Below are 20,982 nucleotides of genomic sequence, written 5' to 3'. Positions count from 1 at the left end.
CCTCAAAATTACCAATCATCGATAGAGAGAAATTTCATCAAACGAAGTAGACTGGGAACCAGTTCGTCATACTCAGTTCTCCATGCATTGTGGGGTTGAAATTTGGCTTGTGTGTTTTCCTCAACCGCGAAAACTCGAAATATTTTATCCTTGAAAAACAGGTTAGTTCTATTCTAAATCTTCCTAAATTACGACATTTAATGTTCTAACTAATAGTGAAGTTATCTTTTTGCATTAAGAAACGATTTTTTTCTTGTTTCTTCTCCACGTCAGAGACGATATGGGTTCCTAAACTTGCCACGTGAAAATTGTGATAGCTTGACTCTGCGGGAATCTAGAAGGAAGTTCCCAATGAAATTAAACAGCTTGGACAGCAGACACGAACAGGCATTCGACAGGTAAGCGTAGTTGAAATGTAAGTCAATAATATTATTCAGCTTATATTGCTGTCGAGCTTTCCCACAGGGGAAGGAAGTTGTTCGTGTAGTAGACATAGGCTCACAAGGCGTGCAAGAGTTATGATCTTTCTTTTTTAGGTCTTTTTGATGAATTGAGGTGTGACCGAACACAGTTTTCGCGCGCACTTTTGCTGATGCAATTCAGCGCGCGCACAAGGATTGCAGAAAACAGACATGAGCGATCATTTTATTTGCTCAACACCCGCAGTATCTGTGCTATTTTTCTCTATAATTGAACGCAGTGTATTGATGGCTTCAGTCTTTTATTACAAAGGTATGTTAGAAAAGGTAACGATGCAAAGAACCCAGCAATTCTCAGCTTTTTCTTTCTTACCGAAAGAACCCAGTTAAATACAGTACATGCGTAGTAAGTCAAAAAATTGCGATTGAAGGAAAAATTGCACTCTAGAAAATATGCCTATTTCTTGAGAACCACTCATTAGAATTTCACGAAATTTGGCACGAAAATACTTTAGGAAATAAGTAACTGAAGTATTGAAAATAATTGAACTTTAACAAAGGGAATTCTAGATATTCCAGTGAACCTTCAACAAGGGATAATTAAAGATCTATGTTAAATTATTCGCAAAATGGTGTTAACTTGTGAGAATCGTCACAAGCTTGTTGCATGCAAATTATGAAGAAAATCTAAGGACTAGATTTTCTGCAAATAAACAAAACCGATTTTAAAGGCCTGTTTATGTTTATTCATGTTGCCATGGCAATGGCACTTACATCAGCTTAACCATCAAAAAACCAAAGTTTGTGTTATTAACTTGCTTGCTGCCATTTTTGACAACTGAGGGAACAAGGTGAATGAAACACAGGTGTCAAAAACTGTGTTCAGCCACTTTAAGGACGGTGCCTACTTTTGTGACATTGATGCAATCAACTACCCTACCGAGTACACAACTAAAATGAAAACAAAATTTTCCTACTGTGACCAAATCAAGTTAAATGAACCTGTACTAAACCAGGAATGCTAGAATAGGAGCATATCGCTAACCACTCACTGTCGAAAATTATACTGAAATCCAACTGTAAACATGTATCTGCAGATGGCGTAGTGCACGCGCAGAACAAGTGCGAGATATGCAATTGTTTTACTTACTGGGGAGGTGACAGGAAAAAATGTGATGGGCACCGTAAAAGTTTTCAAAAACGATCAATAACTTTAAAAAGCATGTGGTTAGCCCTATATTTTATGTTATGAAATTGAAGTGGCAAGCCTATTCAACATGTCATTAGTTTCTGGTTGTGAGCAAAAGGTATTTAGACTGTATCTTAACTGAATCAGAGGAAGGCTGTCAGAGATGCTAAAAGTGCTGTTGCAACAATTTTATTATTAAAAACATACCAAAAATGTTTTTTATGTTGCCATTTACCATGCAGTTTTATGATGTCTACACATGTTTGCTTTTCTGTATGTAAAGGCGAGTTCTAAGGAAATCGGTGAAGAAATATCCTTTCCTTCTTTTTTCAGAAAAATGCTGATGTCAGCATTTTTGTTGAGATTCAAGGCTAATTATCTCGAAAAAATGCATGGCTACCCCAATTTTTCTTTGTGGATTCCAATAGCCCTTCCAAAGATCTACTTTTTCCGTGTGGTCCTAACCTGGCGCAAAAACCTTTGTATTTAATAGGCACTGTGATATCTCAGTGAGGGGGTCGTAAGGGGGTCCGAAAACCGTAAAACCACATAGAAAAGTGTAAAAAAACTGCAATGCAGCATTAAAATAAAAGTTTGTACAAAACTAACCACAAAAATAACACAAAACTGCATCACCACAAACCCTTACCAGTGGTGAATCCAGACCTTGAGCTAAGAGGGGGCCCCAGTTTTGTTTTGCTTGCTCTGCCAGCTTTTCTTCCCTCTGTGATTTCTTCTTTTTTTACCCAAAATAAGGTGGGGGGGGGGGGGGCTAGATCCGCCACTGCTTACACCCCCCTCAGTATTGATTAGGTTAATCCACCGGGAACACTGGTGCTAAATCTCTAGTTTCAGGTATAACTGTTATCTCTCCAGAAGGGAGTTTTGCTATTCAAATTTTGAATGTTAACAAAAGAGGAAAGAGTGTTGTCTCTCTCCCAGGGAGAGTTAATAGTTAATACTTGAAATTTGAGAAGTTTATGTCACATCCAGTTTCCGACAGGTATAAAGCAGTTGTATTTGAAAATCACAAGGAGAAACTCTAGCACAAATCCCTTCCAGAACAACTAAAGAAAGACACACTCAGGCACACAGTTAATTCATTTTGTTTTATTACATTAGTATAAATAAGCTATATAGTTCCAGACTTCCCTGTGGTTAATCCAACAAGTCTGTTATGTTTTTACAACAAAAGCCAAATTTATTATTTACGATGTACCCACAATCTTGAATTGGTAATGGTAAGATAAACAGTCTAAGTAAGAAGTAATCCTTTTTTTAAAAAGGTTTGGCTGGCTGGTTAACTTTCAGTTTCTATTAGGCACCACCAAGTTTGCAGCAATATTTATATAGTGTTTGGGAAGTTTCCTTGTGACATTTAGTAGCTCTTCTCATTGCCTATGAGTCTTATTAGGTTTTCCACTTGATAATACAGGTATATGTTGGTCTACTTTTTTAACTGTGCGAGGAATCTTTAAATCACTGGCAGAGTCTCCTTTAAGTCTAATTTGATTAATCTGTGGTTAAAGTTGCTGCCACAGAGTCTTCAGGAATATTTGAAGCAATTCTATATCATAAACATTTAGAAAATCTCTGGTTTATTTCCCTTTTTTAAGAATACCTGCTAATACAAGATATTAAAATCTCAAACATTTAAAGTGTCGCTAACCCCCAATATTTTTCCTTTGATGAAGTCTACTAGTTTTCCCAATTACTTCGACAAAAAATTGTCTCGATTGATAACATCCCCGCATTTCTACAGGTGTTTTAAGTTGTAATTTCTGTGGCCATGACCAAGCATAGTGGGATGTGGGTCGGATGTCTGGTGACGTCATCAAAGGACATTGCTGAAAACACTCGAGAGACATTTGACTGGGTTTTGAGCGCTGTTTAAACATATTTCAGGTATTTGGACTTCATATTTTATCAAAAATGGACAAGACTTTTAAATGAAAGAACTGTATCATCTAGCAATACAATATACAGTCTAGCTATGACTAGGACACCTGGAATGTATATATTTTTTCAATTTTGAAGTGCAGGTGGCCAGTCAAGCCCACCACACTGCAATCACAATCAACAATTTACTGATCCATTTGGCCTATATACTTTAAGGTTAAAACCATGACTGAAGACTTAACTTACAGCCACTGAAGTGTAATAAAAATGTCAATGAACACGAAAAAATTCAGGGAAAAATTTGTCTTTTCGCTTCGTTATTGTTGATCGACCGTGTTTATACAAAGCCAATTACTGAATTAGTGTGTATGAACATGAACATTGCGAGTTACACAAATTTGCATTTTTTGCACTAGTAATTAAAAATCTGACAAGGTTCAGTCTGGTATCAGTTAAATGAAGACATTTCTCCTTCACTGTTCTTTTGTTTGAAAAGTCTTTTTTTAAGTAGGTTAATAACGTGAATGTTACGTTTCGGTCAAAAACAAGCAACCTCTCCTTTCAGCACAACAATCTTTGTCTGTTAAGTCGAATCTAAATGGTTTGTTTTACTTTGCTTATATACTTATCAATGCTTGATTCACTGAGTTATTTTTTTGTAAAAAAAAAAATACCTCTTAGTCGGCGCATTGGGTATGTTATGGACGGGTCAATGGATGAGTGAGTGAGTGAGAGATGTATGTATGTCACACCAATCAGATTGTATCTACTATAAACAGCCAATCAAATTTCTTGTTGTAAAGGTAAATGGTATGTGAGAAGATTTGATCCCGATACAGTTCAGAATGGCCATATTTATTCTTCTATAAAAGAGGAGGAAGTATTCGTATATAGGGTTTTACTTCGACATTTTCTGTGGGTTAGGCTGAGGATTTTAGTTATGAACGAGATGAGTCTTGAGGTTTGAAACAGTTCGTGGGTTAGTAGTATGCAAATGAACGAGATATTTTCATTCTTAGTTACAAAGGTAACTTGATACTTTTGTTTTTCACAAGGAGTAAATTCAATTAGAGGTCACGAATCGTCGCTTCTAGTTCTTAGGACATGTTTTAGAGGAGACGAGACTATTTAGATTTGAAACAGTTCTAACGTTTACAATAGTAAGTGCAGGTAACGATTGTTTTGTCCTTGTTGCATGCAAATACAACGAGATATTTTTATTTTCTAGTTACAAAGGGTAATTTGACATGCTTGTTTTTCACAAGGGAGTAAATTCAATTAGAGCTGACGAATCGTCCCCACTCTTTCCCATGAGATGTTTGCTATCTTTAGTTACAAATGGAGTAAATTCAATTAGAGCTGACAAGTTATCAGCTATTGTTTCCAGGGTATTAAACAAAAAAGAAGCTTTCATTTCTGGACGGTTTTTACGTAGCAGTAGCAGTTTAATAGTTTTATTTGATGACATTCATTTCAGTCCGATATTTTTAAAGGTAAAAAGTATGAAAACTGCTCAAATGTTCTTTGAAGACTGCGCAGCACCAAGTTAAAGTGCAATTTAATTAAATCAGACTTTCAAAGTGTTAGAGAGGTTTTTTCTCTTTCTTTCTATTTTCGGTAAAGTAGTGTTGTGTTGTGTAAAAAGGGTAAACTTACGTCTCGTATAAAATGCGAAAAGGTCTCTTAATTAACTTGAGTATTTTTGAGCAAAAATTCCTCTTGGGGGTTGGAAGGGCTATGTGATCGGTGAGTGAGAGAGTTATGCATGGGCGTGTGTCACACCAATCACAGTGTGGGTTGTATCAAAGAACGAATCAAATTGCCTGTTAGAAAATAAGATGGTATCTACATTAATCTGGAGACATGTCAGATTACTCTAGTTTGTTCAGTCAAACATTTTATGGCTTATTATTTAGCTATCTTACCATGACCGATGTAACATCGCATGTAGATCATAAATTCCCAGTTTCTTTCTTGCTGTATATCGCAACCGAAAAAACTTGTCAAGTTAACGAAATCACTACTGTAAACAGCTCCATGAATGCTCCTATCTCCAACACTTCACAAACAAACAAAAAAAAACTCTTGCACGCCTTGCGTGCCTATGTTTTTAAGTTTGTTAAACTGCTCACAGCCCTCTTTTTTCTCATATTTTGATACGATCATTAAACGCACAGATAGAAATGCGAGAACTGGACGCCAGCGCAAAACAGGAGACTTGACAGGGTGGGGGTGGGGACCGAGGAAAATAGAGGGGCTTATTTTGTTTAGTTTTACTCTTTATTAGCATTAGGCTGATTTTAGTTTGTTTATTGTATTTCAGTGCTACTCGTTCCTGTTTATTTTGTCCCTGTTGTTATTGTCTCCGCTATTTTTGTCAATAAACTCGTAAATCGTACACTCGTATCTGTCGTAACTACGTCGACCGTTTCGACCGTCTTACATTTTGGTGTCGGAAGTGGGATACGAGTTTTTCACGTAGAGTTAAAACGGAACGGGCAAACTACAAGGATGACCACTGCTGAGCAACTCAAAACCCTCACTGAGACATTGGCAGCGCTGGAAGTCCAGCTGAACGGAGACAGTGGACCCTCATCAGCAACCGGAGGATCAGGATCTTCTCCAGGACAGGTCACTGTTAAGGTACCCAGAGAACTTAAACTTCGGAAGTTTACAGGAGTCAGAGACGATCATCTGATTGAGGATTGGATACTGGACGCTAAGCGAGCCATCAGTTCCCAGTCCGAGGCAGATGCTGTGGATTTCCTCCTGTGCCACTTGGAGGGAGCTGCCAAGGAGGAGTTGCAACTCTGACCAGATGAGGAGAAAAACACCCCAGAAGCCGTATTCCAGGTACTACGTAGCTGATTTGGTGAGGGGCTTACCTCCACACAGGCCATGAGGAAGTTCTTTGAGTGGTGGCAGAAGGAAACGAAGTCCATACAGGACTACTCCCATTCGCTGATAGCGCTCCTGTCACAGGTGGAACGCCTCAACCCTGGCGCAGTAACTGAAAAAACCTTGGCATGACTAAAAACAGGTCGGCTATACGTACATGTGTTCCTTCATCCGTATTTGGTTTGGTTGTAATTATTGTCGGTGCTCAATTTGGTCATTGTTGTTTTCAATTGCTTTTTAATCTGCGAATTTAAATGCTCTGTTTTAGATCGTAACCATATATAAGCAGTTTTAACGCGCTCTTACCAATGTTTACCGGCCTGAAACAAACTTCCAAGCTTCGCCTAGTTTTTACATTTAAGAAACGGAAACAGTTTTCATCGTTGACAAACAAATTTCAGGATCGTAGTGTTATCATAGAAACACAAATAGGCGCTATCCTATTGAGAGTATTTACTCCGTTTGCGCTCATTATTTCTCCCGCATCCTTATTTCCCAGCCACATGTTGTAGAGAAGAGACTGTCAGACAACAAGAACATGATAAGCCAGTTGAAACCATGTTGGCGTTTAAGGTTGGTCGTATTGGTTGAACAGAAAGTTTACATTGCCAGAATGATTTTTTTGCCCTTTTTCATTCGACGTAAGCGGTTGGATTCTACAGTATAAATAAACTCAAAAAAATGTTCACAAAGGCTAGGTCTGATCAATTTATTTGAGTGTGCAAAAAGAAAAAAATATCTTCTATTCGCCAGACCCGGGACTCGAACTTACGTCTCCGTTATTTCCTCACTTGTCGTAGTGAGTAGCGCGCACCAAACCACTGCGCCACCCGGCTTCGACACTAATGTTGGTGGAAAATTAATTATCAATGCATACCAGGTTTAACGGCGCGCACTGTGGTCAGCTGCAGCCACGCAAGCAACTAACACATTTATGTTACTTTTGTAGTCATTAATTTTTTGGGCGAAAGTTTATCTCGCGATCGTTCGTCGAAAGATCTTGCTTATTTGGACACGTTAAATTTTGACCTCAGCTTTGGAGTTTGTTAAACTCGGGACGTGTAAGGAATTATAACTTTGTCATTATTTTCAATGGAAAATTAAACGAATTTTATCCTGAAAAAAGAAAGTAGCAGAGGGTGGAATTGGTTATTTGCGTATTGGAAATGTTTATTTTAATGTTATTTTGCTGCACGCAGTCAGTTTGATTGCTGTTGTGCAAAAAAAAAAAAAAAAAAAAAACTAATAATAATAATAGGTGTTTACCGCAGACAGCGAACGCCACAATTTGTATCTTATTTGCGTGCATTCTTGCCCTTTTATTTTAATTTGAACGAAAAGCTGACAGTTGTTTTCTTTTTTTTACGTTTAGGGATCAACAGCGAGGGGCTTTAAAGTTTAAGATGATGGCATCCGAAAACATGCACATTGATGGATTTTTCTGTAAACGCGATGGACAAACTTGAGTAAGTCGCATTGTTTACATGTTTACTATGGATTAAGTAATCTTACTGCGTTCGTTTCAGCACTTGTAATTAAGTCAAGTTTCTGTGTCATGAGAGTTTAACTTCATTCATTCACAAGGGTAAACTACGCAACTACTTGCTTTTTTATGAGATTCATTCAGATCAGTAAATATCAACAACATAAATACGAACAAGGATTAAAGGACGTTTAATTACAGTATAAAAAGATTTTAACTGCCTGAAGCATTTCACGGTAAATTTGAGCGTAAATATTTTCAGTGCAAAGACTTCAATAGACATGCAAGCAAATTTCGCTACGATAGGTTTTGAACCGTGCAAAACTGCGCGCGCATGTAACAGAAATGCTTCTTATTACTCGCGCTGTTTTCTTATTTCCGCTAAATTAACGTCTTTGCACAAGTCGAACGTATCGTACAAGTCTAAGTTGTTACAATGGTGAGCTTTTGGAATAATATTCTTGTTTATTATATGGCTTTGTCTCACAAGGACTGGGAACTACCGAATTCACGAATTTGATTGGCTGGATCGATATTGACCGCGGTCTAGATTTTCCCATCTAGACCGGCATCTAGACCGGTTTCATTTTGCGTTGAAAAAGTAGCAAACTAAAACACAAAAATGTTCACCGTTTTCTTTTATTTTCTTCTCATTCATTTATGGAATTGCCAAAAAGCCTGAGTAAAGGAGGACGTAAAGAGGACGCAAATTTCGGCAGGTTTAAGTTAAGCTCATTTCCGTTTGCAAGCAAAATGTCAGCAAACCGGTTGCATTAAACGAATTAAAGTTTTCTTCTTTGCCATATAATAAACATCTTATTAACCGAGCTAAGTCGGACTGTATGGGAGAATCTTGACCTGCGTCCGGTCTGTACTCACGACCTCGGTCAAGATTTCTCCCATACAGACATCCTGCTCGGTTAATAAGAGCTAAATAATGAGTGTTTTGGGGAGAAATATTTGTGGGTTAAAATTTCGTATTGTCTTCTTTTTCAGATTCCTTGGAAATGACCGATTTGGCGAAAGGCCAAAGATAAAAGTCAAACTTGGAAGGAAAGTAAAGATTGATGTGGACCACCACCACCACCCCACCATCCACCACTAACTAGCATTTTTTTTATACTTTATAGCAAGACTTTTTGAGTTCTTATCCTTGCGGTATTACTTTGTACTTACGCATGCGTGCTTGGAATCATTCTCTTGAGTAAAATTTTTAAAGTCTTTTGGCGGAAGACTTTTCTATGTATAAAGTTCACTAGCATGCTCTCTCTTTCAGATCCCATGAAAATGACCAGTTTTAAGATGTGGTCAAAGAAAAATTTTCAACCTTGGAAGGACGGTAAAAACTAAGTTTAAGTCTTTTGGCGAGAAACCTTTGTGTGTATAGAGTTCACTGGCGCGCTCTCTCTTTCAGATCCCATGAAAATGACCAGTTTTAAGAAGTGGTCAAAGAAAAATTTTCAACCTTGGAAGGACGGCAAAAACTGATGTGGAACACCGCCACCTCCCCGCCACCACCACTAACTACTGGGTACTGAACCACAAGGATGAGAACAGTAAACTCTTGCTATTAAGTATAAAAGAGATGCTAGTTGGTGGTGGTGGCGGGGAGGTGACGGTGTGAGTTGTCATTTGTAAGGCTTCTGAAAAACAGTCTTGCAAGCATAGTTTTCCGTAAACCGACACAAGTTTGTAAAGTTATAATCCACATTAATTTTTGCCGTCCTTCCAAGATTGAAAATTTTCTTTTCTGGGAGTCGTCATTTGTAAGGCTTCTGCAAAACAGTCTTGTAAGCATAGTTTTCCGTAAACTGACACAAGTTTGTAAAGTTATAATCCACATTAATTTTTGCCGTCCTTCCAAGATTGAAAATTTTCTTTTCTGGGAGTCGTCATTTGTAAGGCTTCTGCAAAAGAGTCTTGCAAGCATAGTTTTCAGTAAACTGACAAAAGTTTGTAAAGTTATAGAAGAACTTTATTTTGTAATGCTACAACAATCAAAAATCAATAAAAATTAAAACATTTTCAGTGTACATATCTTTCGCGTACAATAAACAACAATGCACTCGTTATCAGAGTTAAATAAAACAAACTCCGTAGCTCTTCGCCAGATTTCCGCCGCTATAATCTCAAATGAAACCCTTCTTTACCTGTTGACGAGCCTTGGAGTTGAGTTATCTCGACATCTCAAATGAAACCCTTCTTTACCTGTTGACGAGCCTTGGAGTTGAGTTATCTCGACATCTCAAATGAAACCCTTCTTTACCTGTTGACGAGCGTTGGAGTTGAGTTATGTTCCTCTGATAACGACGACCTTGTTGTGTTACTGTAATATTAACAATATCCATTGAAGCTTTACTCTGCCGTTACGTACGTAACTAGATAACTGATTTTATGAAACCTAAGAGAAAAATGAAACAGAAACATAATGCCATTGTTTTCTATTCGACAAGTTACTAGCAAAAATTACGCAGGAAAGATTAAAGGATGTTAACCTAGCCGAGCTGCGCGTCAACAACAACAGAAAGATATAAATTAAACAATACAGAATTACATTTGATAAAATTATCATAATTGTTATCGAAATAAACAATTTGACTGACTTCGAAAACTGTATTTTCCTATTTTCTTTCACAAAGACTCAATTTAACTGGAACAGCAAAAGTATATTCAACAATAATTTTATCAAGGCTAAAATGGACCCCCTATTTCCGGATTATTTTCAACCGGACAAACAGCCTTCCCCATGTAAACAGACGATGTCTTCCTAAGCTTACATCATATTATACATCACTATTACCTGTTGCAGGAAAAAGCACTGATTAAAATTCAAGTTCCAACTGAATTGTACAAATTGAGTATTTAACACATTTATAACGAAAAATTTGATACGTCTTTAAGTACTGATAAAGAGTTCCGTCAAAAACGTGGAATCGGGAATGGCGTATCTACAGAATCTTAAATCTTTCCCATTTCTATTCATCCGTTATTTCTGCTTTGTTCTTATAACCTCATACGGCCTTTACTACGGTAGGAAAGTTTTATTTTCAAATTCAATTCCTCTGGAGTGTTTACTTTTTACTGCACATTACGATCAAAAAGAAACATTTGTATCTCGGAAGTAAGCGATATCTAGTCTGTCACTGTCACGGTAGATATATTAACGTATCGACTGTCTATGATCGAATCCAAAATGAGATCATTAACAGTTTACCCAAGCCTTAACTGTTCTTCTTGACTGAAAACGCGTCCTGCCTGAAATAAAAGAAAAAAATTTCTCATCATTCAGTTACAGAAATATTGCCTATCATTGTGATCAGAAAGTGAAGAAATAATCAGGAACGTTTACGAACCACTTTTACACAACTAAATCGAGTATCACAATTGAGGATAAAGAGCTAAGACTAGTGGTACACACGAGACCTATGAGACCAAACTTGAGAAACTCCAGTAAGACATTACCTTTCTGAAACCTCGATTGTTTTTCATTTGTCCGCGGTAAACACAACCTCTATTAATTTTTTTACGGCTAGGGGCATTGTTATGACTTGTTGTTATTTTAAGAACCAATGAAATAACTCCAGGTTCCGAGAGACACTGGGCGACTGTGATCCTGAGCATAAACCGCAAGAAAAGATGTCCTGGACTCTAATAAGCCTATGCCTTTAATTACCCCGAAGTTTAAAGTCCATAATTGGTCGTATTTTATGGTGATTAATTCTTTCATTAATACGAAAAAATAAGCATGTTTTATTTTGACGAAATTTTAACTTGCAGGCGATCGGGAAGCGGTGGGGGTCAGGGGTGTCTTAACTGACTTCAGTCTCCTCGTACTTAAACAACATTTACGTTAACTGGGCAAATTTCGTTAATATTCCTCAAAATTATCGGGGAACATTTTGGTGTATCCATTTTTTAATCATGGGATTCACGACTCCGTGGCAACCATGTTGTAAGGACTATTTCAACGAAATGTGTTTCCACTAGATCAAGAACAGAAAATAAATTGTAATTTTGTTTTCTCTCACGCTGAGCCAGTGAAACTTGAAAAGTAATAGTATATTCGACTCTAAAAAACCTATACATTTTTTTTTTCAACCTGTGGAAAAAGTTAAATTTTAGCTCGCTATTGCACAGAGCTACTTCCCCCAATTTAACAAAACAGATCACAGTTTCGTGTTACATGTAGCTTACATCCAAACAACTTTATGTTGCGGGAAAACTCTAAACTCGTCTGTTTTTTTCTACTCTTAAGTTTCGTTCTTTCTGTAGGTAATTTTACACATCGTGTCGTGACTTACTTTTAGCTAAACAGTCAAACATTTGTCTTAGAAGTAAATGATGTTTTACCTGTCCTTTGTACCCGCGGTAGACTTGTTGACTTATGGGCTGATAACTGTCACATATCATCCTCCGTGTATGATCAATCCATCTTGAGTTCATCACCAGTTCCCCCAGGCCTTAATTACTCTTTTTCACTGAAAAAGGCGGCCAATCTGAAATACACAAAAAAATACTTGTCAGCATTCAGTCATTACAGCAATTATTGCCTATCATTATTTTACGAATCTATTTCAGTCGACCAAAATGTGACAAAATAAAAACTGAGAACGTTTGAGAAGATCCTCTTTTAAACTAACTAACCAATGCATCGAAAACTGCAAGGAATAGCTTTAGTTATCTTACATTAAAGGCGACACAAATGTGACTTCACGAAACCAAGCTTGCAGCATTTATATTGAGGGAAAATTCAGCAAGGATGAGTTTGTTCCCTGTTTATTTGTTCTAATTTTTTGCCTTTTATTTTCTTGAGGTTTAGAATTCATGAAAAACTTGCAAATTTGGCAGGGTGAGCTTTCTTCAGCAATATTTCTGCGCTGTGCAAAAATCGTGTATAACAGCAACTAATACTGATTTGCCTCCCCTATTTAGCCGGAAGTGAACGAGGGTGTTGCGGGTCCCCGTGCAGTCTTAGAACTGCATAATTATCGATGAATATTTTGGCACGTCACATTCATCGCGGGACTAAGTGTTTCCATGGTCAACATGTGTTTAAAGGTTGTTATAACGAAACTGGTGTTTCTTAAACTTATTTTTCTTTACTTGCTGTTTCTGAAGAATTTATTCTAGGTGTTTTGCTGTTTCGAAAAATTTCAGAGCTCAAGAACAAAAAAAAGTGACTGGAAAAAAGGAGAAAATGTAACTTCAAACTAAACTCATACGAAAGTAAAAAGAGCATATTCCAAAGATATGGCCATGGACTGTAAGCAGCTCTACAAAAGAAAAAAACACAACATAGAAATAGGGAAACTGGACAGCTGCAAGAGGGTATGCGTGCAGATAGATCTACTGGTCGATAAATGAACGAAATTGTTACGAAAAGCAAAAGCGAGATTCCGATTGTGACCTTTTTGAAAGCACAGAGTTTAGATCAATTTAGGGAAAAATTTATCCCTTGCTCTGAATTCTGATCATAGGTAAAAAGGTTAAGTCTGCATACGAGCCAAGTGGCCCATCAGGCCGGAGCTTATCTCGGTTCTGTAGCATGAAGCAACTAGGAATATTTCTACTCTCCCCTGGATGGGATGCTAGTCCATCGCAGGGTTACCCCCAGCATTAAGTTCGCCGGTACCCATTTATACACCTGGGTGGAGAGAGGCACTGTGAGAGTAAAGTGTCTTGCCCAAGAACACAACACAATGTCCCCGGCCAGGGCTCGAACCCGGACCGCTCGATCGGAAGTGGAGCGCACTAACCATGAGGCCACTGCGCCTCCCATTCTGATCATAACTTTTAATATATCATCTCAACTCGAACGGAAAAATATGCAGAACAATCTTGAACAATCTTGCATAAGCAAACTCTACATACTTGATTGACTATTTGTGACAAAATTGAAGTGTGTATTGCGTGGTGTAGTGGAGATCATTAACGCTTCTTAATCCGGATGACCACAGGTTCCATTACAGCCCGGAACCTTATTTTATTTTCCTTTTTTCCTTTTCTGAATGCCCTTGTTGACTGTTTGTGACCTCTTTCAACACTTTACGAGCTGGCAAAGGTTGTAAGCAAAACAAAAAAAGGAACTGTCTTTGGTCAGGGGTGCAAGAGGGTATGCGTGCAGATAGATCTACTGGGGTAGATCTACTACTACCTCAGGGGTGCAAATCAACATTGAATGAATACTTTTAACCGCCTTAAATGTGACAGCAGTTTGACTAACTGGAAGGTTCAAGTTTAATAGAGGAAGCAAGGTAACGAAAATATCCATGTTAGACGAACGTTTTTTTTGTCTACTGTCCGAGCCATAGTTCCGAAAATACTTTAAACGTTTTTAAATCTTTCTCAAATGGCAATCGCGTTTGGTATGGCAAGGTCCTTACGCACAAAAAAATACATGTTCAACAACAAAGGAGCACCATAATAGTGTAGAAATAGTATGGTGTGTTGATCAGTTGAATTTAACATTATCAGAAAAGAGGTTTTCATGCATATTCTCCTGAGTTGTGTTATCATACAAAGAGGGACAAAGTGCTGAGATTAAATCCTAAGCAGTCTTCCAAAAATTTTCTGAAAACAAAAGTGCTAGTGATCTATTGTCCTAAGCGATTTGTAACTGAAACGCAATCCTTAGTAAGAGCTTTAGAAGAGAGTTTCTCTCCTCTATTAGTTTTGTTCTTTAAACTGCCACTTCCACAAAATCTTTCTGATTCGAAACTTATTTCAGAAGAAAAAAAAAATAGAAATCAAAAAAGCCTGGAAATTAGATAAGTGGACTAATTGTTTTAAAGTCCACTCAGATCGGGCTTTAAGTGATTTCAAAGATGGGACAACAAGTATTTTCGTTATGTAACTACAGTCGAACTCCTATTAAGCAGCCAGGCCGCTTAATAGTCCTTAGTAGAAACGTCAATTTATTTACTGTGTCTTCAGAGACAACATTTTGATGTGCTCTACACTGAGGTTAATGTACTTTGGATATTTTTTACCATTGAGTTAATTGCTTTGTGAACGTGGAATCACATATTACAGACAATCATAATAAACGTACGTTTGAATATTTTTATCAGCTCCCACTTTCTATTTTGGACTCTTATCTGTAATCGTCTTTTCCAAAACAAAGCCAAACTACGTGGATGACCAAAAGGTGGCTTAAAAGAGGCTCGACTGTGAAAGGCAAGTATGTTTGTTTTGTGACCATATTTGAGGTGGCTCAAAACAGTTTCCAGCAGTTAGATTTTGATGGTCATTATAACCACTCTTTATCACTTGATGCTACAATCATGGTATCAAAAAAACTGCCCAATCATTAGTAAACATGTTATCATTTTCGTGACATAAGTTACCATAGCAATAATATGACCTGCTAAAAACACCCTTAATAACAGCTTTAGGGGATTATAATTCAAAAATGGCATGGTGAAATTTTTTCATATCACCAGTTCTAATAAGCATAATAAGACACAACTTTTGGCAAAGTTTTAAAAAAATCTGTACATAGAATTCAGAGCCACCATAAATTTTGGAGACTTCGAGGTGGCTTTGAACCCTATGTACAAAAAAAAAGAATGTACAAAAGACACTTTGTGAGCCAATGGTTTCTGAGCACTTCAATTTAGCCAGTTGTACGCAATGTCAATCTATGAAATCTTGAAGTCTACTCCACTCTCCAGAAACTTTTGAAAGACACAACATCAACAGGTTTGGAAGTCAAAAGTTAAATGACTTCTCCACTACTGACCCACCCCTCCCACTCTCTATACTGAAGCAAATGGGAAAGCAATAACAAACATAAATCCGTCTTCAACAGACCCTAATGGTAAAACCTGTGCTTTGTTCCAAGTAACATATCTTGACCAAGAAAATGATGCAAAAACCAAACCAGCCAGGGCTCAAGGGTAGACTCCTCAATCAGAAGGCTAAATGATGTAAGTTCAGGTGGGAGATATCAGTCAGCTGATATCTTTTTGTTGCTTTGGCATGGGTCGCACTTGGGAAAAGTTTTCATCTTTGCCGGCTAAAAAACCACAAAAATTTGAAACCGCAACCGGAAAGGAAAACTTTTAGACAGAAACGGAGGGTCGCACTAGTGGGAGATAATTGTCAGTACCAAATTTCATATTTATTTGTTTGGCAATGTCATCCCAAGCTTTGCGGGCTTGACTGCTGTTGATGCGATCGAAATTCTCGGCTTACAGGTTGAATGGCATTTTTTTCTTCGTCATCTGACCATCTTTCATAAGATCGTTTTCCAGTATCTACGGGTTCAGGATCAGGAGACGATTGGGGGGATGAAGACGACGACGCTTGTGAAGCGCTTGCTTGCATGGACCTGGTCGGTAGAGTTCTTTCCTGCATAATGCTCGCATGTGAAATTCTCGGTTGCGTTCCCCTTCCAGTCATATCATGGTAGACGGGAGCATACTGCGGGTATTCCATGCTATCGCCGTAAAAACCTTGAAAACTTTGAAATTGTGCGGGATTATAATAATAGCCACGTCCGTTCATGATGAAAGACCGCGAACTAGAACTGAACTTCCCGCGCGTATCGTTTTTCATGTTACGCTGACAAGCGTTGACAGTTACCGCTGTGATTCCCATTGTTTGGCTCGACTTTTCGAAAATCTGCCTGCCCCACCCAAGCACTACGGCGTCTTTGATGGTTTGCCGATTCGCAAAGTTTTTGCCAAAGCGGAAAACCTACGGTCGCACTAGGCATAGGCCCTCGATGACAGATTTTCACCGCAAAGTACACAAATTCTGGCAAAGATTTCCCAAGTGCGATCCATACCTTTGTTACAATTTACCAATATATACCGAGAGAGAGGTAGAGCGTTACCAAGCTCCCAATGAATACTCATTTACTGGTGAGTGGTTGTTAAGAGCCATATCTCCCTGCCCCCGCCCCCTCCCAAAAAAAAGACATTCACATTAATGACAAAAAAAAATCCACTTCTTAAGTTCCCCGAAAGGTATAATCAGCATCTTTGTCAATGATAAAAAAGTCCCAACCCACCCTCCCATGGATTTATCAGCCACAATCATGACTACATTGACACTTACGTCTTGAATGACAGGAAATGTGGAGATGATGATGGAACACATTTTACGCTCACTCTGTTGACTTAGCCATAGTCTCTGATGAATGAAATTGGCTACGTTACTTAACATGCAAAGAGAAAACAAGTTTTTAGAATTAACAGAGAAAAACAAAACTTAAACAATCTTTATCAGTGTCCTAAAAGGTAGATTGTTTTTCTGTCTAAACTAGGAGCACATTTATGACCCCCTCCCCTCCCTGCAACACCCCCAAAGCTCTCATGACCTCCCTATTCCCAAATCTAAAACTTTCTTGCCTCCCCTTCCATGATTTTACCAATTCCCCCCCCCTCCCCCAACCCCAACCCATGAATAATTAACACACCCTTAACATAGTTTAATATGCACCAGCTTTCCTGTAATGTGTTGTACTGTGACTGGATGAGTTCTCTTTACCCAGCTTTCATCCTGGGGTGAAAAACTTTCAAGGATCTTCAAGTATCCTTGCAAATAGGTTCTTTGCAGCTGGGGTCACGTGACCACATTTTTTCTTTTAAAAATTTCTATTATGGGCTATAACTTAAAGAATGCCAGAAATGGAAAGAGCATATTAAAAATACTAGAATGGCCAAGTTTGAGGTCCCTTGCATTAAAGAGTAAGTTTATACGACAGTTTGAATTTTCAGAAAATTTAGAGGATTTGTATGGAAATTGTTGCTGGAGAGTAAGGTCTTGCTCTCCAACAACTTTTTCCATACAAATCTTATTTTTTTAAAATTCAGACCGTCGTAAAATCTCATTCTTTATAGACGGGGGCCTCAAACTTGGCCATTTTGGTATTTTCAGTATGCTCTTTCCATTTCTGGCATTCTTTAAATTATAGCCCATAATAGAAATTTTTTTAAGAAAAAATGTGGTCACGTAAACCCAGCTGCAAAGGGCCTATTTTCATGAGGATGTTGTCAAGGATCTTAATCAAGATCGTGAGAGGTCCTGATCAAGACACTTTAGACTCTTAAAGAATCCTTTAAAAACTTCCTTGCCATCAACTGATCTTTTTAAGCCGTAGCTTGGGAAAATTTATTCTCATATAACCTTGTCGTTTGTAGTTTGTTCAGAGTTATTTCATGTGTTTTAACTTTTTCATGATCAGTAACACTAGTGATGATGTCATCAGGCCACGCCCATGGTCATATGAGTCACTCTGAAAAAATGTTAATGCTCCCAAGCATACTACTTTATCTGGATTTTTTCCCTTGATTATATATTTTAAATTTAATCTTTATTATGCTATGCATAGATGTTGTCACATTTCTAAAAGGTCAGATTTTGAGAGAGTTTCAAAATATAATTGAAAAATTCGTAATTTTCTGGAAAAAGTAAGAGTTTACAAAAGGAATGCATAGCTATGTTTCCAACGTTGGGTTAAATTGTAACTCAGCGGAAAAAGCTGGATTTAATAATAAATGCATTTTCTTTAGCATTTAAAGAAACCACAAGTGCCCACGATATCTATCAGAAGTTACCCTCTCAGTGCCTGCACAGTTTACAGTCTACCAGCAGCTTGATAAGATCAAACAAAGCACACAAAAGCTTTTTTCTGTTTTTAACTTGGTTTGTTTTTGCTTGTACTTTTTTTTTACCTTGAATTTTGTGAAACACAAAGAAAAAACCTCTAAAATGTAACTGAATAATTCTGTTATTGAATTGTTTAAATTTCCACGCTCAGGCTGACGCAAGTGAAATTTCACCTTCTTAGCAACACATGCGAGTCAGTTAATGGGCCCTTAAGGACCTTCAAAGATAGGAGGGTCCTTCCAAAGATCATTATAAGAACTTTTATTTCACAATCTTTACAATGATCCTGTCCAGGTTTGAGCAGACAGAGATGTTTCAAAACAATAGGGTAAAGAAATATGAGAGTTATGCTCTATAAGAAGGTATCAATTGCAAGATAACTGAACAATAGTATCAAGAATTTGTGGTACAGTGAAACCTGTATTAAGGAGACACCCTTGGGACACTCACTAGTGTCCGCTTAATACAGGGTGTCCACTAAAACCAAGTTCTAATATATTTAACAAATAAAGAAGCATAAGCCGTGTATTACACTGTGATAAAACACAACGGGCATTTGAGAACACGAGGGAAATGTAGAAAATACGTGCCATAGGCGAGTGTTTTCTACATTTCTCGAGTGTTCTCAAACGTCCGGAGTGTTTTATCACAGTGTAATACACAGCTTAGGCTTTTTCATTTGCTTTATGATATAGATATTACATGCGAAAACCATAAAACATGCTTTTTCTAGCCACAAAAATTTTGATCCAAGCTTTTCCTCGTGGAATATATAAATCATAAGCTTAACTTAAGCTTAATTTTAAGCTTAATTGAAACTTAATTTTAGTTTGCGATGTTGAATTTCCTGTAAGCTCAGATGCTCTGATAAAGTCTTACAACCTTCTTTGGTGAGTTGATGCTGAATACACCAACTGAACACAGCTCATTTAACGTCTGGGCAAAGGGAAACACACTAAGCACCACGTTTATCGCTTTTCGAATTAAGTGTCAAAGTGCTTTCTGCCAAAATCAAAATCAAAAATCTTACTTTAGTCTCAAGGCCTATGTTATTATATTCAGACACATCCACTCATTTAGGACCGAAGAACAGAAAAACAGAAGCATTACCGTTGCTTATCGCATTTAAAATATTTTCCGAAATTAAAACTAAGGAAAAAGGAATGATTTTAAAACGAAAAAATACCTTCGTTTCCTCGAGAATCACAGTCTGTCGGCCATGAGGAGTTGTGAAGTCCTCAAAGGATCCTGGGCCAATCACAGACTTACAGAGGTCTTAGTGAGATACTACGCGCGCTCTCATTGATCGATAGGTGTGTTTAGATGAGAGTATATAAACACCGTCTGCCACCTAGTAACAAGTTAATGTGTAGAACATCAATTAGGTGTTATTTACACTTTACATGCTGAAAAGATAACTGCATTCTTGACTTTTGGTCGCAAATAGAGACTGTAAGATCGACTCTATCGACCCCCTGTTTAACCCCGGTTTTATCACATCGAGTCACAGGTTTTTTCCGAGCCGTGCATTGGAGGAGCTGATGGCAACACATGGAAATATTCCACAGCTCTCGGTTGGTAAGGGGTTGTTACACGGAATCACTTGCATTTTCTCAAAGCCAAGTGTGTAAACAAAGAAAATGCGATATACAGGGTCAGATATTCCATGGTATATACCACGAGAGAGCGTTGCATAATAACTATTTTATTCCTGGCCAACATATTCAATGCGACATACGGTTGCGTGTAATATTGCCGAAAATGCAACGCCTTTCTTTTATCCTGATTGGCTGTATTTTCAATGGGATCGTATAGAATACAATACTTACTAGGCGTGAAGAACTTTAACAAGGGTATGAACGTACAAACCTTGACCATAAAAAACTCCGGCATGGGCTGGCCGTCTTCAAGATCAAAGGGACACTCACAGCAATTCTTCTGAATTTAGGTTCAAAGTAGTGCTAAAATGAAGACTGGCCACCTTCACTCGTGCATGAACTACTCGTACAGCCCCAAGATGAAGATAGTAAGGTAAATTGTTGAGGAGAGTGTAAATTGTAAGTAGTTTATTTTCAGCAAGTTTTCCAAATTTGAAGTGCAAATTGAAAATTAATGACGAATTGGCCAGTTCTCAGCCTATCACAGTGAAGTAATTTTCTCAGTCATAATAACAGAGAAACCGTCATTTGACTAGTTAGCCGACACTACTGTCTTTCAATGTCGTGCTATTCTGATTGGATAATAAGAACCGGAAACTATTTGAGAACGTCGGTGATACCTGATTGATCAACGGATATGCAAACACGATAGCTTTTGATGTTTAAGAGTACTTCAATCTACATTAAGGCCATCGCAATAAAATGTTTCGTTTTCCATTGCTCGATAGACCCAATTTTTGAAGTAAAGTAAAAGAACCATTTTGAAAAAAAACACAAACACAAACAAACAAACAAACAAACAAACAACAAACCCCAACG

At 37.7% G+C, this 20,982-nt stretch overlaps 1 protein-coding gene across 4 annotated transcripts; it reads left to right on the top strand.

The window, feature by feature from the left end:
• The first annotated feature begins 9 nt into the window (after window positions 1–9).
• LOC110068245 (uncharacterized) lies at window positions 10–9,921 on the top strand. Of its 4 annotated transcripts, XM_089298071.1 has the most exons (6): window positions 10–161; window positions 274–398; window positions 5,831–6,547; window positions 6,905–6,978; window positions 7,778–7,871; window positions 8,885–9,921. In XM_089298071.1, exon 3 carries the CDS (start codon window positions 6,019–6,021, stop codon window positions 6,319–6,321), a length of 303 nt encoding a protein of 100 aa, XP_089154197.1. In that variant the 5' UTR covers window positions 10–161; window positions 274–398; window positions 5,831–6,018; the 3' UTR covers window positions 6,322–6,547; window positions 6,905–6,978; window positions 7,778–7,871; window positions 8,885–9,921. The 4 variants fall into 4 exon arrangements, 2 of the variants coding, with proteins under 2 accessions (XP_089154197.1, XP_089154198.1); XR_016209833.1 differs by lacking the exon at window positions 5,831–6,547; XM_089298072.1 differs by lacking the exon at window positions 6,905–6,978.
• The last annotated feature ends 11,061 nt before the right edge of the window (window positions 9,922–20,982 follow it).

The sequence above is a fragment of the Orbicella faveolata genome, unplaced genomic scaffold (genome assembly GCF_042242905.1).
Source record: "Orbicella faveolata isolate gen_17 unplaced genomic scaffold, um_ofav_v1 contig_3, whole genome shotgun sequence".
NCBI lineage: Eukaryota > Metazoa > Cnidaria > Anthozoa > Scleractinia > Merulinidae > Orbicella > Orbicella faveolata.
The sequence above is the reverse complement of the archived record's forward strand: the minus strand, read 5'-3'. Positions and strand labels throughout refer to the sequence as shown.